This window comes from Balaenoptera acutorostrata, chromosome 9 (genome assembly GCF_949987535.1).
Source record: "Balaenoptera acutorostrata chromosome 9, mBalAcu1.1, whole genome shotgun sequence".
NCBI lineage: Eukaryota > Metazoa > Chordata > Mammalia > Artiodactyla > Balaenopteridae > Balaenoptera > Balaenoptera acutorostrata.
The window spans coordinates 99,196,345-99,223,907 of record NC_080072.1 but is presented as its reverse complement, the minus strand read 5'-3'; the positions used below and the strand labels follow the sequence as shown (position 1 = coordinate 99,223,907).

Genomic DNA, 27,563 nt, shown 5'->3' with positions numbered 1-27,563 from the left:
CATTGCAGAGGGCACAGGTTCGATCCCTGGTAGAGGAACTAAGATCCCTCATGCCGTTCAGTGTGGCCAAAAAAAGAAAACACACACACACACACACACACACACACACACACAAATCAGTTCAAGAGAAAAACTACTGGAAAACTGGTTATCCATATGGGAAAAAAAATTACATCCCTTACACGTTACATGAAAAGTAAATTTCAGATGAATTAAAGATCTTGTGTGGAGAAAAAACTTTAAAGCTTTTAGAAAAAAATTTGGAAAATATTTGTTGAACTTTATGATCTCAGAGAGGAAGTATTTCTTAAGACACAAAAGCAAATCATAACCATAAACAAAACAAAATGACAACCCACAGAAGAGGAGAAAATATTTGCAAACAAAGCGACCGACAAGGGATTAATCTCCAAAATATACAAACAGCTCATACAGCTCAATATCAAAAAAACAAATGACCCAATCAAAAAATGAGCAGAAGATCTAAATAGACATTTCTCCAAAGACATATAAAAGGCCAAAAAGCACATGAAAAGATGCTCAACATCACTATTAGAGAAATGCAAATCAAAACTACAAAGAGGTATCACCTCACACTGGTCAGAATGGCCATCATCAAAAAATCTACAAATAATAAATGCTGGAGAGGGTGTGGAGAAAAGGGAATCTTTCCACACTGTTGGTGGGAATGTAAATTGGTACAACCATTATGGAGAACAGTATGGAGGTTCCTTAAAAAACTAAACACAGAACTACCATATGATCCAGCAATCCCACTCCTGGGCATATATCTGGAGAAAAACATAATTTGAAAAGATACATGCACCCCAATGTTCATGGCAGCACTATTTACAATAGCCAAGACATGGAAGCAACCTAAATGCCCATTGACAGAAGAGTGGATAAAGAAGATGTGGTACACATATACAATGGAATATTACTCAGCCATAAAAAAAGAACAAAATGATGCCATTTGCAGCAACATGGGTGAACCTAGAGATTGTCATACTGAGTGAAGTAAGTCAGACAGAGAAAGACAAATATCATATGATATCACTTTTATGTGGAATCTAAAAAAATGGTGCAAATGAACTTATTTACAAAACAGAAATAGAGTCACAGATGCAGAAAACAAACTTATGGTTACCAGTGGGGGAAAGGGGAGAGAGGGATAAATTGGGAGATTGGGATTGACATATACACACTACTATATATAAAATAGATAACTAACAAGGACCTATAGCACAGGGAACTCTACTCAATACTCTATAATGACCTATATGGGAAAAGAATCTAAAAAAGAGTGGATATATGTATACGTATAACTGATTCACTTTGCTGCACACCTGAAACTAACACAACATTGTAAATCAACTATACTCCAATAAAAAAAATTTTTTTTAATCATAAATGCAAAGACTGATTAGTTTGACAACACTAACATTTTAGTAATGATAAATCATAAGAACTACTGAACTTTTTCCTTTTTTCCATTTGTTCAAAAAAAATCAATGCAATTGTAATACTGTATTATTTTTTTCAACATCCTTTTTATTTTCTTCTTGGTAAACTGCACTTTCATCAACGAAATATCCTTCTTTAGAAACACTTCTTGCCTTAAAGTCCCCTTTAATGTATCTAATATAGCTAAACCAACTTTCCTGGGTTGGTGTTTGCATGGTGTATCTTTTTCCATTCTTCTACCTTCAAACTTTCTGTATTCTTAAATTCAATGCATGACTTTGTCATGCAGAATATAGCTGGTTTCCTTTTAATTCTGATAATCTTAGATTTTAACCAATTTGACCTGTTTACACTTCAACTATGAAACTGCTATTATTGTAGGTCAAATACTGGCAATTTCATATGGTTCACTTAATAAGTACTGATCCTATAATAAATAATATAATAATTTACTATTTGTTTCCTATGTATCTCTCCTGTTTCATCTTCCTTTACCTCCCCTTTCTTGCCCTCTTCCGGTTTAAGCATTTTTTTATTGTCCCAATTTTCTCCCCCATCAGCTTGCCAAATATATATTCTTTTACTACTCCTTAAATGAATACCTTAGTAATTATAAAATGCATCTCTGACTCATTAAATCTTATATAAAGTAGTACTTTTACTACTTCCCAGACAACGCAAGGAACTTGGGACACTAACTCCATTTACTCTTTTTTTTTTTTTTTTTTTAATTAATTTATTTATATTTATTTTTGGCTCTGTTGGATCTTCATTTCTGTGCGAGGGCTTTCTCCAGTTGCGGCGAGCGGGGGCCACTCTTCATCGCGGTGCGCGGGCCTCTCACCGTCGCGGCCTCTCCCGTTGCGGAGCACAGGCTCCAGACGCGCAGGCTCAGTAGTTGTGGCTCACGGGCTTAGTCGCTCCGCGGCATGTGGGATCTTCCCAGACCAGGGCTCGAACCCGTGTCCCCTGCATTGGCAGGCAGATTCTTAACCACTGCGCCACCAGGGAAGCCCTCCATTTACTCTTTTCAAGTTATGTGCTATTACTATCACACATTTTAATTCCATATATCATATAAAGTCCACAAGTCATTATTATTACTATTACTTCTGTTATTACTTTATACGGCCAATATTCATTCACATTTACCCACACAACCCCCCTTCCCAATGCTCTTCATTGCATCTGAAATCATTTTCCTTCAGCCTAAAGAACATCCTTTAGTATTTCCTTTAGGGAATGGGCTGCTGGCTACAAATTCTCCTCAGTTTTTGTTTATCTGAAAACATCTTTATTTTGTAACCACTTTTAAAGGCTATTTTCCCTGGATAAGGATTGGCAGTTATTTTCTGTCATCACTTTATAGCTACAGGCATACCTCGGAGATACAGCAGTTTCGGTACCAAACCACTGCAATAAAGGGAGTATGGCAATAAAGCAAGAATTGCAATAAAGCAACTCACACAAAATTTTTGGTTCCCCAGTGCATATAAAAGTTATGTTTACACTATACTATAGTCTATCAAGTGTGCAAGACATAGTATTATTAAAAAACAATGTACATATCTTAATTTAAAAATGCTTTATTACTAAAAAATGCTAATCATCAACTGACAACACAGGATTGCCACAAACCTTCAATTTATAAAAAAATGCATTATCTGTTAAGTGCAATAAAATGAAGTGCAATAAAATGAGGAATGCCTTCTAGATGCCACTGTCACTGTTGAAAAGTCAGGCTGTTAGTCTCACTGTTGCTCCTTTGAAGATAAAATGTCTTATTCTGTGGTTGCTTTTAAGATTTCTCTTTGCCTCGGGTTTTCAACAGTTTTACTACGATGTGCCTAGGTGTAGTTTACTCTGGATTTTTCCTGGTGTTTATAGAGCTTCTTTAATTTGGAACTTGATAATTTCTGTCAGTTTTGGAAAATTCTCAGCCAATTTCTCATCAAATATTGCTTTTGCCCCATTCTCTTTCCTCTCTCCTTCTGAACTTCAAGTACTTGTACATAAGACCTTTACTCAATATTCCATATGCCTCTCATACTCTTTTCTGTATTCTCCATCCTTTTGTCTCTCAATGCTTCAGTCTGGATTTTTTTTTTTCTGACTTACCTTCTGCCTCACTAATTTTTCCTTCAGCTTTATGCTATTAAACCCACCCACTGAGTTAACAATCAGTTCTTGTGTTTTTCAGTTCTAGAATTACTATTTCATTATTTACCACTTCAGATCTCTGACAAAATTATCTATTTTTCCAATGTTTTTTGCAATTATAAATAGCTGACAATTTCTGTATGATAAATTCTTAAAAGTAAAGAGTTCGGGCTTCCCTGGTGGCGCAGTGGTTGAGAATCTGCCTACCAATGCAGGGGACACGGGTTCGAGCCCTGGTCTGGGAGGATCCCACATGCCGCGTAGCGGCTGGGCCCGTGAGCCACAATTACTGAGCCTGCGCTTCTGGAGCCTGTGCTCTGCAACAAGAGAGGCCGCGATAGTGAGAGGCCCGCGCACTGTGATGAAGAGTGGCCCCCGCTTGCCGCAACTGGAGAAAGCCCTCGCACAGAAACGAAGACCCAACACAGCCATAAATAAATAAATTAAAAAAAAAAATACCCAAAAAAGTTTAAAAAAAAAAAAAAAGTAAGGAGTTCTCTTACACATTTTCAACAATTTCTCTGGGTAGCTCAGTGAGTCTATTGTTTCATTCTCCTGACAAACTCAGTTTTTTTTTTTGTTCTTGTTTTTGTTTTCACACACACACACACACACACACACTGTATTTTATTTTTACAAGAGATAAATAGACTGACACCAAGCATTGTACATGGATGACCACAACAAAAGCAACAATGATTGCAATTACCAAACATGAAACACACTCATACTATGTCATAATATTGACATTCAGTCCAGTAATCCTCCACTGTAACAGCTCCTTTACTTTGCAGTGAAAATTGATTTGTATATTCTTTGCCTCTGAGTCCTTGTGGGATTTTTTTTTTTAATTCAAACAAAAAACATTGGAAATTTATTTATTGCCCAACAGTAAGGGAATGCTTAAATAAATTTTGATATACTCAAAAAAAAATTATCTATTTTATCTTTAGTTCTTCTAACACATTAATCATAGATATAAGTCCATGACTGATATCTCAAATATCTGTATCCCCCGTAAGTATGTATCTTTTATCAATCTTTCCTGTTGGTTTTCAGTTGTAGTTTGTTTTTTCATAAGCCTAATTATTTTTCATTGAGTGCTGAACACTGTATATAAAAAATTATAGAGACCATCTGAGGCTACAGATGGTGTTATTCAGAAAGGATTTACTTTTGCTTCTAGCAGACAGATTTGGCTAGGGACACTAGGAATTCCAGGTCATCTTAATCTAACCCAAAATTGAGAAGATTAAAAAGCTGGGCTTCAGTCTTCAGTGCCCTGTAAAGACTGGTTTACTTCTGTTTCACCCTTACTCCTACAATTCAGGCCCTCAGGGACCCAACCCCAAAACCTAGAGTGTTTCCCAAGGCCCTCAACCTTGGCAGGCCCTAATTCCAATTTTTTGTCCTCCTTGACATGAGCATTTTGAAAACTCTATTCAGCCTCTCAGCTATCACTTCCAGAATCAGCAATGACCTCATGGAAAAGGCGGCCTCAAAAATAAGGCTTACCTCTCAGAGCTTTCCTTATCTTCCAGAACCTGGCCTCTAATTCCTCACTGCCTTTACAGCTCTTCAACATCTTCTAGCTTTTCTAGTTGCCAGCAGTATTATTTGGTTTGAAACAACCTACTCTAACAATGGTAGAAGCAGAAGTCTGACTTCTTACTCTTTATTTAATATTTTAAAATGCCTATTTTCTTGCATCACCAAAAGCTCATTATAAACTTTTTAAAGATGTCTAAATGGTTCCACTCTATAGACATACCATATCTTAAACCATCCCCTCCACTTTAACATTTATACTGTTTTTAAGTCTTCGCTATTACAAGTATCACTGTGATGAACATCTTTGGGCATTTTATTCTTCTAAACATCAGATTATTTCCTTAGGATAGATCTCCCAGAAGTGGGATCACTAGGTCCACCTGGAACAATTGCAAAATTCCAATTTAATTACTAATGTCTCTTCAAATGATGTAAGACAATATTAAAATTTTTAAACTAAATATTTTATCCTCTGTACATCATTTCCTGTACTCTTGAAAAAGAGCCCTATATAAGCCTGGCAAATAAAGACAAGCTGAATCAACAAAAATATCTGATTTATGAATATTTTAACAGTGTTTTAGGAAGCTGCTCATCCTATCAAGGGTTTCAAGCCAAAAGGGAACAACACAGCCAAGAAAAAAAGACTCTACCTCAGAAGACAGCTATATTCTAAATGCAACAGAGTTAAGAACTCATACTAATTAAAATAAATAGTACCCAATTTATAAGCATTACATTCCAAAACCTCATTTGGAACACAGGTATTTATGATTCAGAATATATTTTTACAGAATATATATTTATAATAAAAATATTAAAATGGTAGGTTCTTAAATTAGTCCATGGAGGGAGTTAGGGGAGACTGACATTGAGACTAAGATATCAAGATTCAGCAAAGACTACAAGAGGTATATGATCGAAGGTTTTTATCTTCAGAGAATACTGAGCATATTTTATATGGAGAAAGAACCAGAAGAGAAAAAGATAAATTAAAAGAAAATGGAAAACGGGATCTACAACACAGCTAGAACACTAAACACCCAATACCATTAAAAGAAGGGACACCTCCTTCCTTTAAAACAGGAAGAAAGGGAATGAGGACAGGTTTAGACAGACACAAATTCAGAGATATGAAGGCAGTACGTTTAAGAAGATTGCACCTGGTTTTGATTTTTCTCAACATATCCATTCAACAAATATATGTCAGGCACTGGGATACAGAAGTAAAAATACCATACCCCTGAATCTGAGAGGAATCAGGCAATAAACAACAAAAAGGAAATCAACAAGAAAAATATCAGGTTCTATGCAGACAATTAAAATAGAATAATAAGAAAATGCTGGATGACTACTTTAGCACAGTGAGTAGGGAAAGCTTCTCTGAGGTGAATTTAGGCTAAGAGTTAAAATTACAGGAAGGAGCCCATCATGTAGAATCAGCAGAAGAGTAGCCCAAACAGAGGGAACAACTAATCCAACAGCCCTAAAGTGAGAATAGGTTTGGATGTGAGGAATAGAAAGGTCAGTGAGACTACAGTGTAGAGAGCAAGGTGAAGAGGGTCATTAAGGGAGAGATGTGGAGTATCAGGGAATTAACAAGGAGACAGTATGATGAAGACTAAAATATAAGCTTTTATGTGTTGAATTAAAATTAAAGTGTTTTAGTATCTTGACAAGATTACACCAAATAGCCACATCAGAATGTCCTGTTTCAGTCATTTACCTTCAGTAAATTTCTTAACCTCTGAGCCTCAGTTCTTTTACCTTTAAGACAGCGGTAATACCCACCTCATAATAAATGTTTATGAAAGGACTGTACAGTTTCCAATAAAGTAGACATTCAATGCTAGTTCCCTCCCCATTTCCATACAACTCGACCAGGTTTATCTGCAGGTTAGGCAGGAATTATCTATTGAAGACAGAATGTTAGACCTCACATCACCCTTTGTTGACTCCCAGAAACTGACACCCTTATTCCTACCACCTGGCCATGACACAGCTACCCTTCCAAACCTGCACGGTCTCTGACTACTTGGTAACCAAGGAATAGAGAGAAAAGGCAGCAGGCCACCCAAGAACAGGGTGACCAACAATCTGCAAACACTACAGTAACCACTCCTTCAAAGGTCCAAACCAAGCAGAGCTCCCCCCAAATTATTTACATTTATATCCAGAGCTACACATGCCAACCCATAATATATTCTCCCTATTTAAAGGCAAATGCATTAACATTAAGAATTCAGGTTAAAATGCATTATTTGCCTAATACCTCTGGAAAAAAAGGTATACTTCCTTTCAACAACAACAAAACTAAACTAAAATTGCTCTGCCCAACCTATAGTAAGCAATTAATAAACGCTGATTAATGACAATGACCTGAAAAAACATATTACCCCTCATAACAGATTTAAAATATCATGAGTTTTTAAATGTCTCCCAAACACTTGATTAGTTCACATTTTCAAACTACTATCATGTACGTTCCACAAATGTTATCAGTCCCTCCGTAGAATGTGACCTTGTAAAGATCAATTGTAGATTAAATATCTGCTTTTCTCAAGATCTTTCAAAGATAAATCAATCACATGACCAGGGAAATCAGCACTCCTTAACACTAACACAGACCATAAAGTAGGTATATAGGTAGAGCAACTCTTTTGACATTAAAATCTTCTGTAAAGAAAAAAAAAAAAAATTCCCTAAATATTTATAACCTCTAGGGAAAAAGTTTCCAAAAGGCTTTGTGAATAAGTCAAGTCAATAGTTAACAAACATCAAAAGCCAAAAGAACCTGCCTTTATTAGTGAATATTAAATTGGCAGTTTTAGTTAACCTCTAAAGCACAAATGTGCATTCTGAGCTTAAAAAATTCACCAAAAAATTTCCGAAAGATATTTTCCTGCTTAGTCTGTTCTCAACTTTATTTTGCTTTCAAAGTCTTACAATAGCAAAAATGGCTTCCTTTTGTTTACTTCTGCCTGTACATTTACAGCATCACTCAGAACAATGTCAAAAAGAAACATGCTTAGCTCTGGGAAACCAACAGTATCCTTGTACAGCTGCCATATACTCCATTCATAATAGCTTCCTCACTGGCCTAGCTCCTCCCTTTGCTTCTGCCAAGGGCTCAATGGTCAATAGAAAAAATTTGGAAAGTGCTATGATTACAATAAAGGGGAATAAAATTATGTTTGGAAATTGCTAAATTTTTAAAAACAGAAAAGTTACAGAGAACAGTGCCTATGCCTAATTCTGTTCTGAACACAGAATCTTTCCTAACACTAAGGAACTGTATTTCTAACTAGGCAGAAAACTATAAGCATATATGATTATGAATGACTAAGTATTTTTATCTCTGTAGACCTTAACTTATCCATAGAAGCATTTTTCATTTCAAACTTTTTCATATGTTAAAAAGCATGATTAAAATAAGCACTAAGCTTCAAAAGCAAGTATTCAGTATGGTGAGCTATACATAAAACACATAAAATTTGATTACAGTTTTAAAAGAATCAGTTGCTCAAGAGAACAGGAGGTACAGCAGAAAGGACACCAGGGTAGGAGTCCAGAGACCTGGGTCTTAGTCTGGTGACTGACATTAACTGGCTATGTGACCCTGGGCAAGTTACTCATCTCTCTGGGTCTCTCTCCCTCTATAAATTAAGAGTTAGATCAATTAATTTCTTTTCTTAAAGCTTCAAGTTTTAGAAGCTAATCAACTCAGAAACTTGAAGAGATTTAACAGTTCTCCAAGTGTAACTACACAGTGAAGCTTTTAAATGAAAACTTATGACTGTTTTTCAAAGAGAAATCAGAAACCCATACTTTTTTTAAAAGAAACATATCACCACTAGATAATGGCCCCAAGAAAAAAAAGTCTTTTACTTCTAATTACTCTTCTCCATTACTGATTTATCAAAACCCATTCAGGGACTTGAACTGTAATTACTACCCAACACTTCTCAAATACCTCCCAACACTATTTATTAAAAGCACTATGTCACTTACAACTAATTACCAATCTCATTACTTTCATTTATCACATTAATTGCAGAAAAAAAAAAAATACAGCCAGTACAATGTAGGAAATTAAATAACCGACATGTGCTAACAGCTTAACCATGCAGTTTTTATACAGGGATTCTGTTTTTAAAAGGAAAATATAATTCTCTTCTCAGACTTATCAGTGCAACTTCAAACCAATACTTAGCATGAACTAGAGATTAAATGATTTTACCATCATTCTTGGATGTCAGACCCTAATTAAGGCACAACTGTGAATTAGGATATTGTGGAGTTCTCTGCTTGGTCTAGTCCCTCCCCAGTCCCAATCCTTTTTCTGGTCTCAAGGATTAAGTAAAGATTTGCCTAATGATTCCCACAGGGGGTTCCCTGATCCCTTTGAACACCTTCAGTTATATCCCCAGTTTGCAAGTATGAGGACTGAGTCATCCTTAACTCCCTAGCACCCAGCAAAAAGTTCATGTTCACTGAAAATGTGATGGTGGAAAAGGTGCCAATGTAATTTTCACCTGAAGTAACTAGGAATCAGCTACCATATTTAAAATCAACAAACTAGACAAGGATTGTGGATGAAAGCAGACTTTTTGGAAGGCAATGTGCCAATATATACTTTTCAAACTTTAATGTATGATTCCTTTGACCCAGTACATTTCATTTCTAGAAGTTTATTCTAAAGAATGTTTAGCAACTGCATAATAGATAGTCACTGCAGCATTGTTTCTAGTATTAAAAACCCGAAATAACCTAGAAGACGATCAATATGAATTTGTTAAATAAACATATATATCCATATTATAAAATCTTATACACCCCTTAAAAAAAGAATTCAGGACTTCCCTAGTGGCGCAGTGCTTAAGAATCCACCTGCCAATGCAGGGGACATGGGTTCCAGCCCTGGTCTGGGAAGATCCCACATGCCGCAGAGCAACTGAGCCCGTGCGCCACAACTACTGAGCCTGTGCTCTAGAGCCCGCGAGCCACAACTACTGAGCCTGCGTGCCACAACTACTGAAACCCGCCTGCCTAGAGCCCATGCTCCGCAACAAGAGAAGCCACCGCAATGAGAGAAGCCCACGCACCGCGACGAAGAGTAGCCCCGGCTCACTGCAACTACAGAAAGCCCGCGCACAGCAACAAAGACCCAATGCAGCCATAAATAAATAAATAAACAAACAAACAAACCTATAAAAAATAATTATTCAGGGAGACCTACATGTAGTATTAACATGGATAATCTCCATAATGTAGCAAAAAATTTTTTTAATTCTAGAAGCATTTTTGTTTAAAAATCCCACTTTTGCTTAAAAACGTGTAATTTTATAAGTATGTATTACTTTCCAAATTTAAGAACATAATAATTAATACCTTAAACATAAATAAGATACTCTACTGTCATTTCTTTTTTTTAAAATAAAATCTGTCACACTTATCTATAAAATAAAAGCAGCTGTGGTATGGGGCCTTGCTACCTGAAGTGTGATCCCTGTCAGCAACACAGGATCTCAGGCCCTACACCAGATCTACTCAGACTCTATGTTTTAACAAGATCCCCAGATGATCTGAATTCATGTTCAAGTCTGAGAGGCACTGGCTTATAAGAATCACTTAGAGGGACTTCCCTGGTGGCACAGTGGTTAAGAATCCACCTTCCAACGCAGGGGACACGGGTTCGGGCCCTGGTCCGGGGAGATCCCACATGCTGCGGAGCAACTAAGCCCGTGCGCCACAACTACTGAGGCTGCGCTCTAGAGCCCACGAGCCACAAGTACTGAGCCCGCGTGCCAAAACTACTGAAGCCCGCGCGACTAGAGCCCATGCTCCGCAACAAGAGAAGCCACCACAATGAGAAGCCTGCGCACTGCAAAGAAGAGTAGCCCCGCTCACCGCAACTAGAGAAAGCCCGCGTGCAGCAACGAAGACCCAAAGCAGCCCAAAATAAATAAATAAATAAATTTTTTAAAAAAGAAAAAAGAATCACTTAGAGTCTGAACAGCAGTTCAAGATCCACATAAAAAAACAAAAGTATTAGTTGGGTGGCTTAGGTTACTTAAACTCTCTGAATCTGTTTCTTTCTCATAAGACACATTATTTTGAAATTTTTGCTGTATCAGCAGATGTGAAATTGTAAACTGCTCAGCAATATAAGGAATTATTAGAACTCAGTTATCAGTCTTAGTGAGTAAATGCTAAAAAGGCAACAACTTGCTCAAGTCATAAATCTTTCAAGGGCAATGCTATCCACCTGGCCTTCTCAGAGCTGCTTAGAACAAGGGACTGGAGGGATGGACCCCAAACAGCAGACAGTGGTTACCTCTGGAGAGGGTAGTCATTTTGCAGTATGAGAGTAAAAGGAAACCTTTACATTTTGTTCTGCATATTTTATGGTTCATAAATTGTTTTTCACAAAGAGTGCTACACCTGTGTACTGCTATTCAAAGTAGCTCTAAGAAAGAAGGAGGCAGGAATTAGTATCCCATCCCCCTCAATGAAGTAGCAATGAGTTGGCCTCATTTTAAGATTTCTTGTGGTTGATCCCAGAGCAAGAGGGAAGGTCAGTGGTGGCTGTAAGAAGGCGCCCAAGGCAGAGGAGTCTGCTAAGCAAGACTCGCCATCCATCCCAAAAGTTGCAGAGGGGAGACCCAGGGTCATTGCTGATTTAGGAGTTTCTATGGCAGTGACATTCCATCTCCTAGGACTTGAATCCCCAGTGGGTGTGTACCACCAATACCATCACTGCACCCCTTTCCCCTCCTCCTTTTGGAAGCTGCTGCAGGAAGGAACATTGTGGGGACAGAGCTGAGGCTGGCTTCCAGTGCTCCTGGTTGACTACTCCCACCTATTTCCTTCCAGCACAAAATGTGCTAATCATGAAAACATTTCACAATGACTTGCTTGTTATAATCCCCCTCTTCCAACAAACCTAATGATCAGAATTAATTCTAAGATCAGAATTAACAACTTCATTGGAAAATGTGATTGAAATTTAGGCTCAGTTTTCAAACTAATGCTTAGTCCATTTTTCTTTTAATGCCCTAGGTTAGTCATTAGGGGGGTGATTTTCATAGTATAAACATTATCCGTATGTTTGACTATAACATGAACTCCACTGAAAGTGAAGACCTGGGGACCAATCTGCCCATGTGTATACAGCCAACAAACAACGTATTAAAAACGGGTTGTACTACAGCAAGGGTCACCAAAAACTTCAACCAAAGCCACGAAATGAACAGAGCAGATTATGTTCTTCCCTGGCCTAACCCTACTTTTATCCCATATACCCTTCAAAATTTCTATCATGAATCACATGAAATGCTCAGTGAGCTCACGATTCATACGGAACTAGGGAGAATTTTACATCCCTTGGGGGAATTCTTAATAGGCATGAAAACAACACAACTTTTTGTTTACAATGACTGTATATTACCCTTATAACCAAAAAAGGTAAAACTACTTTTAGTAAATGTTACTTTAATTCAACACTCAAAAAAAAAAAAAAGATTCCCTACCTGATCCTCCTAATTAATCACATAGAAAATGAGGGAACATGTTTTGATCCCATTTTACTTTGTTAAAATGTTTGCACTTCATTCAGCAAGTACTATGTGTTAGGCACAGGAACTGATGTTAAGACAAAGCCTTGGGACTTCCCTGGTGGCGCAGTGGTTAAGAATCCGCCTGCCAGTGCAGGGGACACGCGTTTGAGCCCTGGTCCAGGAAGATCCCACATGCCATGGAGCAACTAAGCCCGTGCGCCACAACTACTGAGTCTGCGCTCTACAGCCCACAAGCCACAACTGCTGAGCCCGCACGCCTAGAGTCCGTGCTCCGCAACAAAGAGAAGCCACCGCAACGAGAAGCCCGCGCACCACAACGAAGAGTAGCACCCGCTCACCACAACTAGAGAAAGCCAGTGCACAGCAACGAAGAACCAGTGCAGCCAAAAAGAAATTTTAAAAAAAGACAAAGCCTTGATCCTAAAGAGCTCTAGTGGAGGGAGAGACAGATGAAATAAAAAGTGGTAAATGCTATCACTTTTTTTTTTTAATGAATCCCAATACCTTTATTTTGAATCACAAATTCCTGGGTGACTAAAATTCCTAGAGTTAAAATTAAATTGGGAAGGGGCTGACTACCAGAAAATAAACACCTACTTTATTAATACAGTAGCAACAGAAAGGGTTTCCAATTTTTAGAAGAAAAATAACATGAACCAGCACCACCTGGTGGGTGCTACAAGATGAAATGCCCACATTTATTGTTTTGAGAGCCCCCCACCGCACTGCAGATGTTTCATCAAGGACAGCTGCCATCAGAGCTGAATGGCATGAATTAAGTGCAATGGGAGAATAATGTGTACAAACCTCCATGATAACCATGCAAAGTAACCAGTCCACATAATTTGAAGAGACACAAACCCTTAACTTAAAAGAAGATATTTCTTTTAATAGTACTAGCTAAACACCACATTAACATCATTCAAGAGAACATCTACTTTGCCTGCGTGTGTGAATGGCGGGTGTGAGAGTGTGTGTGTGCGTGTGTGAGAATTGCTGTCATATACCTACACAGGTCACTTTCCGAAAAATGACTTTTGTTATTGAGACTTTGTTGTATACCTGAGAAGTTACTGTATGGAGGAAATAACTAAGCCTTAGGAGTTGCGTAATCCTGGATTCCAAGTCAAGCTCCCTTATTAACTAAGTTACATAACCTCTCTGAGGCTAAGTATCCATAAAATAGGGATGATACCGCCAAAAAACTACTGAAAGAAATAAGTAAGTTTAATGTAATTAAAAATGATTCCCACCCCCATACCTTTTCCTTTCAGAATTCCTTTGGGGCACACAAAGCAGTTTAATTTAACAAATATTTACAACGCACTTACTATTGTGTAAGGCCTTGTGACTGGACACTGCAGGAGATAAAGAGATTATAGCTGCTGTCCTCGTGGAGTTTACAATCTTCAGAGGTTAAGATAGAGAAGAAATATGTACATGATGTTTAAACTTAAGAGATCCCATATCACTTTGAACATACAGTCACTTATTACTATAATGTAATCTCCTGGAATGTAAGAATTTACACCTAGCACTACTGTGCTCCTGATTTAGTGAGCATGCAAGCATAGGAAGAAAGGTAAGAAGAAAGGGAGAAAAGAGTTCAATGAAATATACTGATTCATAAATTCTATTAAGTGCATCTTACTTCCAAAATACAGGAAGTTACTTAAGGTGCTTTTTTGAGGGCAAGCAGGAGAAGGTAGGTAGCAGAAGGATTATCTTTTTTAAATGCTTTTTTAAACCCGTGCTTTAAAGGAAAGCATTTTTCCAATAAACTATAGCCCATTAAATAAATGAACACCTTAAGGTTTTACTAACATAAGCTAATTTAAAATAAAAACATAGCATGGACCTAAAATACTGCCAGCATGATGCTCTATTTCAGAGGTGGACAAACTACAGCCTGCAGCCTTTCTTGTACACCTGCAAGATAAGAATGGCTTTTACATTTTTAAAGAGTTGTAAAAACAACAATAGGAAGAATATAGTGGGCTTCCCTGGTGGCGCAGTGGTTAAGAATCCGCCTGCCAATGCAGGGGACAAGGGTTGGAGCCCTGGTCTGGGAAGATCCCACGTGCCGCGGAGCAACTAAGCCCGTGCGCCACAACTACTAAGCCTGTGCTCTAGAGCCCGTGAGCCACAACTACTGAGCCCGCGTGCCGCAACTATTGAAGCCCACGTGCCTAGAGCCCGTGCTCCACAACGAGAGAAGCCACCGCAATGAGAAGCCCGCGCACTGCAACAATGAGTAGCCCCTGCTCGCCGCAACTAGAGAAAGCCCACGTGCAGCAACGAAAACCCAACACAGCCAAAAATAAATAAATAAAATAAATTTATTAAAAAAAAAAATAAAAGAATATAGGACTGCATATGTGGCCAGTAATGCCTAAAGTATTTACTATCTGTCCTGTGACAGAAAGTTTGCCAACTCCCACTCTACTTCATAACAGAATTTTGAGTCTCTCACTAAATTAAGTACCTTGATACTTCTATATTTACATTCAAGGCAATTTATATGATTGCTCTCTCCACTCCCCTGCCCTGCTGTCTCTCTACTTACTAGCCACTTTCTTCACATACAAGTATCTTCACAAATATTAATTACAATATACCGGGGTGGCAAAAAAAAAACCTAGAGGCTGACCACGTCTTCTGTTTAATAACAAGCATTCTAGCACAAGCATTTTTCCAAGAATGAGTTTAGGTTCTGCAATGGAATAGTAAATTGGGCCTAGGTTGACCAGAACCCATGACTTATGCCAACTTCTCCATCCATATACATCCAATATTGGAGAAGAGGAGACAGTTCCCAGGGCTAAACCAATAAACTGATTAATAATAGGCTGGGATAATAATATTCACCTAGCTTCAACGACAAGGTTAAAACAGATATGAGATGGTGACTTAGAGCTAAATTCAATAAATGTGTGGGACATCTATAGATTTGACACTAAGTTCTTCTCCACTTATATCATATGGCATAAAGTCAAGAAGGGTTAGTGATACATTTAAGACTTTCAACAATAAAAATAAAGTGAAAAAAGAGAACATCTATGCTCTAAACAGCAAGAGTAAAATAGACAGTGCAATCTAACAACACTACAGAATTAGTCAGAAAATCTGGAAAGCAGTACGAACCTACTGGACTAATACATCAGAAAGAACTATTTTCATTTCAGCACAACCAGTAATATGTGATATGGGGCAAAAAGTACTAAAAATCATTTTCCAAAACAAGCAACACAAGAATAAAACATTCCTTTCCCAACGCTAGAACGGAAAAGCCAGAAGCCTACTTTCCTTGAAACTACCGAAACCTGAAAAGCATTGACTCAAAACTGAGAGGTCTTTATACTTCCCCAATAATTAAACATTCTGCAAAAGAAATCATAATTTAACACACACTCTTTAAAGAGATGAATGAGAAAGACTTAAGGGGAAATCTTATTTTAAGGACTACGTTACACAGACTCAAAAGTTTGATAAAAAGTTTATTATTTTTAAGGAGAGGTCTCTAATCAATACGATTTTGATACATCGCATGTTGATACAATGAGAAACTAACTAGAAATGCAAATGTTTTTTCATTCCAGGAGAAACTTTTTAAGTCATTAACTCTAACTCCCTAAAATGCAAACCTACAATCTTCGGATTTTGAATATATTCCATATATATTTTCAAGGTGTCAATACATTTAAAATTTCCTTTATGCCTAACTTTCTTTAATGGTTTTATTACAATTTCTAATAATGAAATTAGCATTATAACACCAATATAATCAACATACAAATACTTGTTTATTCATTACCATACCAATTACTTAACATGAGAAGAACCAGCAGTGAAAAAGTAGCTTCTGAAACCACTGGTATGCACTACAGGAGCGCTAACACACACACAGGACTTATTAAGCATTTATATAGCACATTTATATTTGCCAAGTGCTTCATAGTCACTTTTATTAGCTGTTTCTAGTCCAAAACAATCCATGAAGAACTTTACAGAAGAGGAACCTAGGCCCAGAGAGGAACCAAAGAAAATTTTACTCTGGAGGAAATAACACCATTCTCTTACAATACACGCCTGATCCTTCAAGTCACCTTCCATCTGCAGAATGAATTTTGCAAAAATAAGTTATTAATAAATGTGAAAAATAGCAAGAAATATTGAATTCTCTGGAACAAACCGTTGGACTGTTTAAACACTCTTAAATACTTGGGACTAACTACTATGTTTCATTATACAGACACAACTATAAGGAAGTAAAATTCTCTCCAATGCCAAACTTAAAGTGGGGTTATTTTTCATACTTGCTAAAAAAAAAAAAAAAAAAGTAACCAAAGCAGCTCATCTAACAAGTTTAAAGTCAGGTTCTGTAATAAGGAGTCAGGTTCTGTTACCAAAAAAAGTAGAACCCAACGAAAAGCAGTGTGTGTAAGGAGGAAGTTCTGGAAGAAGTCAGAATCTACTGCCTAACCCGCTCAGTCAATATATCTCTCCTAAAATAATGGTTATGACCAGAACTTGTGGTTTAATCAGTGCATATCTATCTCAGCACCAGCAATGGATCCCATTCAATGTTTTGGAGGAGAAAAACTTGAGCCAGAGCTAGATGTGGAGGAAAGTTCCTTCCTTGGCCCATTTAAACACCCCCCCCCATTTATTTTCTCTCGGTGTTGCATCTTAATGAGAAGAAAAAACAGAAACAAAAACTATACGCTCACCTAGAGCGCAGTTTGCCTGCGGAGTTGTCAGGACCCCAGGTCTCTCAATCAGAGCCCGTAAACCTAATTCCCTAGTCAGAGCTCATCCAGCTAACAGTCCCAGCCGGTAAATCAAGCGCTCTTCCTCACCCCCTCCCTCCTATCTCCCGGGGCCAACTCCGTGACCCACATCCCTACACCCTGCACAGAGCCGCAAACTCTGCACCCCCATTATACTTCCTCCCTGGTGGCTCCCCAGTTACCCTTCACCCCAGCCGCCACCCCATCTTTGTCTCGCAACCCCAAACACACACCTCAACGTTCCCTCACTCCCAACCGCAGCCCTTCCCCCACCGCCGACCCCCATCCTCCCGGTCTCCTCCCCACCCCCATATTCCCCACCCCTGCGCCCCGTCACCCCAGCTCCTCGCCTCCCCAGCCTCGCATGACCCGTCCCCTCCCCCAGCTTCCTCTGTCCCTTCCTTTCCGTCCCTCGGCCCCTCCGCCCACGCCCACCCCTGCTCCCGCGGGTCCTCTGCAGGCCTTTCACCTTGTCCATGAGCTTCCAGCACTTCTCCACCATCTTCTTGTCCACGGTCCCCGGAGGGTGGGGGCTGAGGTGGTGGTGGTGGTGGTGGTGCGGCTGGAAGGCGTCCTTCATGAGCCCGATCAGGCCGCCCGAGCCCGAACCCCCGGAGCCGCCGCCGCCCCCGGCCCCAGAGCTCTTTTTCACATTGCCGGCCATAGCCCGGGGAGGGTTAGGGGCCCAGCCGCGTCCGCCGGCTCCGCTTGGCTGCGAGTGAGGGAAAGAAGGAGGGCGTGAAGGAGGGGCCTCTCCCGGCCGCCGCCGTCACAGCCGCCGGCCGTCCGGGCGGAGGGAGGGGCGGTCGCGGGGAGGGGAGTGGGCGGCGCCGGGAGCGTGGGTCCGCGCGGGCGCGCCCCTTCAGAGAGCGCGATCCCGGGGGCGGAAGGAGCGCGCGGAGCGGGCGGCCGCGTCCGGACTGAGGAGCGACCCCTCCTGTGCCACCCCCTCCCGAGCCACAGCTCCCGGAAAGCTGCGGCCAAGTTTCCGCGCCGTCTCCCCCGCCCCTACCGTGAGTGGCGGGGTGGGGGGCGGCGGGGGGGGGAGAGTGCTGCCCAGGCGGAACCTTCGTGCTGCGCCCCCTGCTGGAGGAGCGGGGAAAGGGCGGGGCGGGGTCTAACGTGGAGCCTGCGCACTAGGCAGAAGCCGAGCCCTCTGTGTTCCTTGTGGGTTGTGGGATGACCCTCCTGGAGGCGGTCATTGGGCTATTTAAATTAAGACAGGTGGCCGTAGAAAGAATCTGAACTTCAAGTCTTTACCCCACACCTGACAAATGAGGAAATTGAACTTAAAGTTGTTTGCTTCTTAACACTGTGGGAGAAAAAGGGAAATTTTTTCCCCACTCCCTAGTGTTTTAAACTCCTAGTTAAGTCAGGACCAAGGACAGGAATGTGAATGCTGCAGATTGTTGCATCCTGATTAGATCCCAGAAAGGCTTGAGACACTTAGGCCTCGAGCTCTTCTTCTAGGCCCTTTGACCCTTCTGAAAACAAAACACTTCCCCCTTTTTTTGCTTTGAACACAAGTTACTTTTCTGGAAATTGAATATGTACTTAAGATTCCCCTGCTCAGCGCACTGCACCACAGGTGGGCACCACCAGCGTCGAGCCCTGACCACAGAAACCTTGAGCTTCAAGCCCTGGCCTGAGGAGTCCTCGCTCCTCCCAGGGAAGAGCAATGCAGTTCCCAGTCACTTCCACTTTTCTAGTCTCAAAGTTCCGCTGGAAGAACTTTGAAAAAAAGAACCTCTCTCCCAAAGAAGGAAGTGCCCTGCCCTAATTTGCTAATTCTGAGCCTCAGCTTTGGGAGCATGCAGGCCCTGGTGTCTCAATAAGTACTCACTTCCGCCTTATATACCCCACCTGGCTCTTCTCCAAACTCTTGACTGATTAGGGAATTAAGCTTATCAAACAGTCCTGTAAGAGGGGAAAAAATATCCTTGTCTGCAATTCAATGGCCTGTATCTAAGATTGATTGCGGAGTCAAAATTATCATTTCCTATCAGTAGAATTTCCATTCGTCAATTCCTACCTAGAAAGAGTTAAAATGTCTAAAGAAAACATATAGACAAAGCTCTTAGATAATTGTCAAAACTTCCCATCCCTAGTGCGTCCACCCTTAGTTGCAGGCTCTCCTTTCCTCTCCCTTGGTCTATTGAAACCTTTTCCTCACTGATTTCCCTGCCACCTCCAATCCATGCTGCCACCAGACCAGTGTTCCTAAAGCATAGGTCTGACAGCATAAAGCAAAACAAAACAAAACAAAAAACTTTAAACGCTCCCCATTGCCTCCTGAATGAAATTAACAGTTATGATCTAACTCCAAACTACCTTGCAGTTTTATACTATTCCAGTACATATATCCTATGCTGGGTGACTCACCAACTCACAAAATACCACAATTCTTTCTTTTTTCATCACTATTACTCAGAGCATTCCCTCTGCCTAAAGAGTGCTACTAAAGTCCAATCCATTTTTTTATACTCAACTCAAATATTGTCCTCCTTACCAGACAGTCCTCCTCTAAATTTCCGTAATCATCTATTTCTCACCTGCCACACATTAATTTATGCTATATTGTCTTATCGACTTTGGTCTTCCACAGTACTTAGCACACTGTAGACATGCAAGGGTACTTTTTCCCCTCGTAGTCAAATCCTAGATTTTATGGAGTATAGGTTAAGGAATTAACCCTTGGAGCTGTGTATGAACCTGTAGGTCATCTTCACAATGTACATCATCATTGTACATCTCTGGCTTGGTTTAAGGCTTCCAATTTGCATTATGTTCAGTATGGTCTGTATAGAATGGAATTGTAAAATTGGCACTCTGTTTCTGCTGCAGTAAGCCATATTTCTTTTTTTTATTATTTATTTATTTATTTACTTATTTACTTATTTTTGGCTGCGTTGGGTCTTTGTTGTTGCGCGCGGACTTTAGATGCGGCGAGCAGGGGCTACTCTTCGTTGTGGTGTGCGGGCTTCTCATTGCAGTGGCTTCTCTTGTTGCGGAGCACAGGCTCTAGGCGCGTAGGCTTCAGTAGTTGTGGCACGTGGGCTCAGTAGTTGTGACTCGCGGGCACTAGAGCGCAGGCTCAGTAGTTGTGGCACACGGACTTAGTTGCTCCGCGGCATGTGGGATCTTCCCGGACCAGGGCTTGAACCCGTGTCCCCTGCTTTGGCAGGCAGATTCTTAACCACTGCACCACCAGGGAAGTCCCCATATTTCTTTTAATATATGATGACCTATATTTGTCTCACATTTGAATGAAGTAGAGAGGGTGACACTTCTCTCCTCTGTATCTCTTTAAAACCCCCAGAAGGGATCCTATTCAAAGGAAGACAGAGTTCTGCTGAAATGATCGTTCCTGTCTTCATTTATGAACTGAGGTTAATGAAGAAAGAAAGATTGACCTTTCTTTCACAATTTTCACTTGGCTTGTTTTCAAAATGTGCTGGAGATTGAATTGTTGATCACAATGTCGTTCTCATTCCTGGATTATTCTAGAGCTGGCTCAGTTTGTATCACATCATGTGACCTGTGGCAATTTTCTTATTCCATTTCACCTTCGCCCCAAACCACATCCTCTCTGCACCTGAAAGTCGGTTGACTGAATATATTTGAAAAGTAAATGCTCTTCTGAGACACGATATGTTGTTTATACTCTGTAATTTCTGTCCTCAGTATGGGACTCCGTGCATCAGCACAACAGAGACACTAATTATTCTATTCAAAAGTCCTCAAACAGGCTTCTGGATGAAGGGAGGGACCAGGACAGGAACCTCTACTGCATTCCTTCTCAGGGAGAGAGGGTTCTGGGGGGAGGGGGAGGGGAATAAACGAAAAACATGCTTCAAGATTAGAAGAAAAATCTCCAATTTGGGAGATGTGCACAAGGTTATCTGACACTGAGGTACAAGAAGAGTAAGCAACGGGAAGGACAAGGCCAGTTCTTCTCTTTACTCTGTAAAATGTCCCCGGGGTCAGAGAGGTACCCTGCAGCCACGAAGGTGACAAATACATATCGTCAGCCTCTGCCTGAATCTGTCTGCTCCCTAGAGGAAGGATTTTTTCCCCCAGATCTCATGGCTATTTCTTCAGATCTGTTCCTGACAACAGGCAATTGACCAAAAATGACCAAAAAATGTTGAGGAAGACAGAGATAGAAATATCTAAAGAAAGAGTCAGCAGTTCCCTTAATCCGCAAGGGGAAAAGCCCTGAAGTTTCTGCTGTTTTCATTCTAGCCAGTATGGTGTCCAGAGATCCCAGTGACAGACAGACAACAAGGCTCCCAATAGCACAGGGCTGGAGAGAGGGGGTGGGGGACGAGGGCTGCTGACCAGGGCAAACCACTCGTCATTGTCCCTTCCCCAGATTTATTTTTCCAACTCTTCATGACTCCAGCAAGAAGCATCCCTAAGGGGGGGGGGGGGTACCCCCCCCCCCGCAACATTGCTCAGTAAATAATTTAAATAGAAAAATGCAGGACTCAGTAGAAGGTCAAGTAAGTCCGCTAGAGGGAGCCCCAACCAACTCAGTACGGCAGGGAGCCAAGCAAGGTATTTTCTCAGCACCTGTCTGCAAGTCAACCACAGACCGGAACACAGGAAAAGAGGCAACACATTAAGTCACAATGAGAGAAGACAGTCCTGTAAATACCCAGGGAAAATCCAGGCCTTTCAAGATTTACAAAATCAAAGATTTCTTTTTTATTTTTTGGCCGCACGCTGTGGCTTGCAGGATCTTATTTCCCCAACCAAGGATCGAACCCGTGCCCCTTGCAGTGGAAGCGCAGAGTCCTAACCACTGGACAGCCAGGGAATTCCCCAAAATCAAAGATTTAAAGACCAGGAAACTGAGGCTGAGCAAGTTTAAATGGCTTGCTCAAGTTTACATATCCGGACGGAGCGGATAAGAACTCACAGCTCCTATCTCTAACCAGTGCCCTTTCTTCTCCATTTGCATCTCTCTATGTCAACACCCTGGGGTCCTGGGTCTACCTCTCCTTTGCGTCTCATTTCTCTGAAAAGGGAAACTCTCTCAACCACCTTCTTCTGCACTTCTTTCCTTCATACACCACAGAGTGCCTTCCTGAAGGAGAGCTTCCATTTTAAACCTAATAATGTCATTTTGTTGATGAGACCTTGGGATGTGTAAATTGCCCAAAATGGCTACTGTCAGTCCTTTTCCTCTGTATCAGCACAACAGCATTATTTCAGATGTGTAAATCTGTAATTTGTAAGTCTCCAAATTGCAGGCTGTGCTACAGAGAAGTGAATCATAGATGATCGGCTCCAAAGCCCTTTCTCCTCAAACTACACTTAGGATTTGGGGATAAGGAGAGTATTGGCCCTCTGAGACCTTGGTATTTTTAAGCTTTGTATTTAGTCCCTTCTACCTTCCTATGAACACCATGTTTCCCAGTTGCCCGGACAACATGCAGCCTCCAGAAACCCAACCCTCCAGTTCTCAGTCCCGCCCCCGACGGAAATTTGCCACTCTGGATTGGTTCCCAGAACCCAGTCTCCTCCTCTGGCTCCTAGATCATTGGGCCTTTTCTCTGCCCCTCCTCGTGAGTGGGTCACACCACAGGGAGACACAACAGAGGCAAGAGAAGGTCTTGCAGGAAGGAAGAGGCAGGGTAAGGATGATGGGAAGAGGAAAGGGACCAGGTACTGAGCTTTGTTTTCTCTGAAAGAGGATTGAGAGGAATGATTTCTGTACTTAGAACCTGACCGGTAGAGAGAAACAACTCCATCCTTCCCAGTGGCCTCAGCCTTGCCTAAGTTTCCAAGGAAACCAAGAACAGAAGCTTCTGAAAAGTATAAGAAACAGAGTTGGAGACTAGAACACTAATTCTCCTGGGACTCCTGGTTCAGTGTAGGGATCAGGAAAGCAGCTCCATGTCCAGACCTAAATACGAGTCCCCTCTCTCCCCCAGGACAGCAAGGAAATACGACCTAAGACCAAAGAAAAAGGGACAAAAGCTGGGACACAGAAGAAGAAAAGGAATGCAGCTGTTGGTGAGTCAGGCTGGGTGGAGGTGAGTGCCCCCTGCCTCTCCACGTTCTGGCTCAGAGACCGAGCAGAGGTCCTCCAGAGAGAATTCAGCCCTCTGCATGATAAGACGGAGCTGTCTTGACCCTCCTCCTTCATATCTGCATCCAGGTTCCATGGAGCTGGGGAAGTGGGGAAATCAACACCCATGCCCATCTGAACCCCCTCTGGCTCTGTGCCTTCCTTATGTATTCATTACACATCTTTTGAGTACCTGCCATGTGCTGGGCAGTGAACTCATTAGACTTTGCCATCAGAGATCCCTCATTTAGTGGTCCTGAGATCTGCAAAAAAAAAAGTCCAGGGTGTGGGATGAGGATGGGAGGGGAGTAGGTAAGGCTGAGATCCTGACAAGCTGAGGCTCTGCCATCTTGCCAGGGCAGATGTGGAGACTGAATCCATGCACAGGCTGGCACTGCTGGAAAAGGAGCTGCTCCAAGACCACTTGGGTAAGAAGGGTGGAAGTTCTGGGGGCAATAGAGGTGGGACAATGGGCATTTCTGTATCCCTGGGAGCTTGAAGGGTTGGAGCTATGGTGGAGGGCTGAGCTGATCTCTAACCATCCCCTAGTGGAAAAAGATTGTCAAGAGTTGGGGTTGTGAGGAAACGGTGGGCAGTAAGGGTTGATAAAGGCAGCTATTTTTTTCTTAATTTTTTGTCCACACCACGCGGAATGACGGTTCCCTGACCAGGGATCGAACCCTCACCCCCTGCGGTAGAAGCACGGAGTTCCAATCACTGGACTGCCAGGGAAGTCCCAAGGCAGCTGTTTTTCATAGCCAGAACACAGAGGGAGTTTGCGCTTCTTAATAGCGAAGAGCCTGTAGGATTCTAGGGGGGAAAAAAAACAAACACCAGAATGACAATGAGAGGCTGGCAGCCTGCTGCCAGGTTTCCAAATGTGGGCAGAGTCCATCAAGGCCATGGGGGCTGATTTAGTGGGGTCCCCAGCCAGTCCTGAGGGCTGCTCTGGGACTGTTCACAGCTCTGTGGAGGGATGAGGCCCGCCGAGCCAAGGCTTCTGAAGACCAGCTGAAGCAGAGGATACAAGAACTGGAGGCTGAACTGGAGGAGGCCTGGAGTGAAGGGAAGGCCATATATGCAGGTGTGCAGTTGATGAAGCAGGTGGGCAGGAGACAGGGGCCTGGAAGAGGACACCCAAGGGGGCCAGAGGATGCTGGGTAGGGAGACAAGGAGGACTCCCATCTGCCATGCCTAGTCTCAGCCTTCCCAGCACACACAAGAATCCTGAAGGAACCAAACAAAGGCCTCTGGGATCTTGGGCAGCGACCTTCCACGATGGCCCGTGCCACACGCTTGATGCTGTGTGGGTTACAAAACGCAGCCACAGCCTTTATCTCATTCATCCCGTGGGACTGAGTGGGGAGAAGGGCCTGAATCCCCATCCTGAGTGGCAGGGGGAAGGGGACCTTGTTTCCTAGCTCCTTCCCCAGCTTCTCAGAATCACCACAAGAAGAACCAAAAGGCCTTTATGCACCTGCCCCACTGGACCAAGCAGAGCCCTCCCCACTCACAACTTCCCATCCTTTCTCCATCGCTCTGTCCCCACCTGGGTCCCTGGCCACCCACCGTCCCCACCACAGAGATGAGTCTTCAGTGCTGCACCCTGCAGGAGGCGATGGAGACCCACAGCAGGCAGCTGGCGGAGGAAGTGAGGGGCCTTTGGGAGCAGTTAGGTCGGCTTCCCCACCCTCGAAGCCCTTTCTCTCGGAGGATCACTGCTGCTGTCCAGACTGAAGAGGTGGATTTAGGATGGTTCTTCTCTAGAAGACTGCAATCTAAGCTCTCATACTGCTTTCCCCACTGACTTTCCCACCATTGAGAATTGCAGCAGACGGTTCAGGACGGCAAAAAAAAAAAAAAATCTTAAGTTATAAGAAGAAGACCTAAGTCTGTCACCCCATTTCCCTCTCTCAATGGTGTCTCCAAATCCAGTTCTAACTCCCCACCACCGCCATGTCTCCCATAATCAAAACATATTCCCGGGCTTCCCGGTGACACAGTGGTTGAGAATCTGCCTGCCAATGCAGGGGACACGGGTTCGAGCCCTGGTCTGGGAAGATCCCACATGCCGCGGAGCAACTGGGCCCGTGAGCCACAACTACTGAGCCTGCGTGTCTGGAGCCTGTGCTCCGCAACAAGAGAGGCCCGCACATCGCTATGAAGAGTGGCCCCCGCTTGCTGCAACTAGAGAAAGCCCTCGCACAGAAACAAAGACCCAACACAACCAAAAATAAAATAATAAATAAATAATAAATTAATTTTTTTAAAAAAACAGTACAAATAATTTTTTTTAAAAAACAAAACATATTCCCGCTTAGTTTGGCTGATTTTTATAATGAAACCAAACTTAAATGAAACTGTTTAACTTACTTATTTCCTTATCTTCAAGGCCTAATGCATGGTAGGTCCTAAATAACTATTTGCTAACAAATGAGTGAGCTTCTAAATAAGCATATACATGTATGTGTGTATATATATATATAAGCTTTTGCTCTCTTCCCTCTTGGTAACAGGATACAGTTGAAAAATTTTAGCATGGTGCACAGATTTTCCACAATTTTGGCCTCAAATTTTCTTATCCTAAAATATCTTTAGTTTAGCTATAGATATCCAAGAGCTGCTTATCTGCCATGCAGGCCCTGAGCCCCTTTCCTAATCTTTGCCTTATCTCAAATTTAAATGCAGTCAGCATTTATGAAGCACTTCCTGCATACTAGGTGCTTTCCCATACATTATCACATTTAACTCTCACGGCAAGCCTGTGAAGTATGGGTCATTTTCTCTATAAAGATGAAGAAACTGAGTCTCAGAGAGAGATATGTCAGACATTACACAAGCAGTAAATGACAACCAGATTTGGGACCCAGATCTCTTGTCCCAAGCCCACTCTCTCTACTCTACCTTAATATGGTATATTTCAGCTCTTTATAGGAACTATGGGAAAGTTGATGGCTCTGGGGAAGTCTGGAATGATCCCACTCAAGTTCTGCTCTTTGGGTACCTTTGGAGACTCTGTTCAAGGGTAGAGTGTCACCACCCTGTCCTCTTTCATCCTTCTGCCCCCGTCCCCAGAAATGTGCCACAGGGAGGCTGCGGCTACACAGAGAGAGGCCGTGCAGGCCCTTGGAGAGCGGGACTGAACTCTGGCTCAGCTTCGGGCCCACGTGGCAGACATGGAGGCCAAATATGAGGAAATCTTACATGTAAGCCCTACCCTCTGAAGGCCAGCCATCCCGATGCCCAGCACCCCCCCAAAATCCCAGCTAGTGTGACAATGACAGACCAGGGGGAAAGGAAAAGAAACATCTCCATAGGGGACTCTGCTCTATCTTAAGGGGATGCAACCATGCCTACCACTAAGAATAAGAGCTCTGAGAAAACACTGGCTAGGAAAGCTTACAGACCAACCTGGGACACCCCTCATCCAGCCCTCTACCGTCCTGAGATCTGAAGCTTGGTGTCTGCAGGACAGCCTGGACTGGCTCTCAGCCAAACTGAGAGCCGTCAAGCCTCAGTGGGATGGGGCTGTGCTGAGACTCCACGCCCGGCACAAGGAGCAGCTCCGCCAGTTTGGACTCAACCCCCTGGATCTTTGACTGTGAGCCTCTAGTCTCTGGGGCCCTCTGAGGCCCCAGCAATAAAGCTGTCTGGATGTAGAACTCAACAGGACTGTGGGCTGTGATTTTTGGCAGAGATGAGTGCCCCTCATGGGAACATCTCAGTTCTGGGCTGACCCATTACCCTGAAGACTGAATAAGAAGAGAGAAATTTGACAAGGTCTCAACTTCTCTCCTAGAGAAACTGGGTCCCACCCCTTGAGCCTGAGGCCCTTTTGGTCACCCTACCTCCACCAACACCAACAAAGGCAGCCAGATTTGTGGGGAAAGGCCATTTCTATAATAGGCCAACAGTGTGACCAGGCACCAGCTCCCACAA

At 42.2% G+C, this 27,563-nt stretch overlaps 2 protein-coding genes across 3 annotated transcripts in view; one reads left to right on the top strand and one right to left on the bottom strand.

Annotated features, from left to right (window-relative positions):
* The window catches only part of CBL (Cbl proto-oncogene), a 91,667-nt gene extending 73,235 nt beyond the window's left edge, over positions 1-18,432 (bottom strand). For both annotated transcript variants that reach the window (XM_057552376.1, XM_057552377.1), the window contains exon 1: positions 18,015-18,432. In XM_057552376.1, the coding sequence (XP_057408359.1) occupies positions 18,015-18,209 (195 nt within the window). In that variant the 5' untranslated portion in view covers positions 18,210-18,432. The remainder of the gene's footprint in view (positions 1-18,014) is intronic.
* CCDC153 (coiled-coil domain containing 153) lies at positions 18,385-26,693 on the top strand (the record flags this gene model as incomplete). Its single annotated transcript, XM_057553311.1, has 5 exons — positions 18,385-18,558; positions 23,488-23,569; positions 23,987-24,052; positions 24,589-24,708; positions 25,208-26,693. Coding segments are annotated over 5 exons (666 nt in total), but the record flags the coding sequence as incomplete, so codon positions are not given.
* Positions 26,694-27,563: the final 870 nt, after the last annotated feature.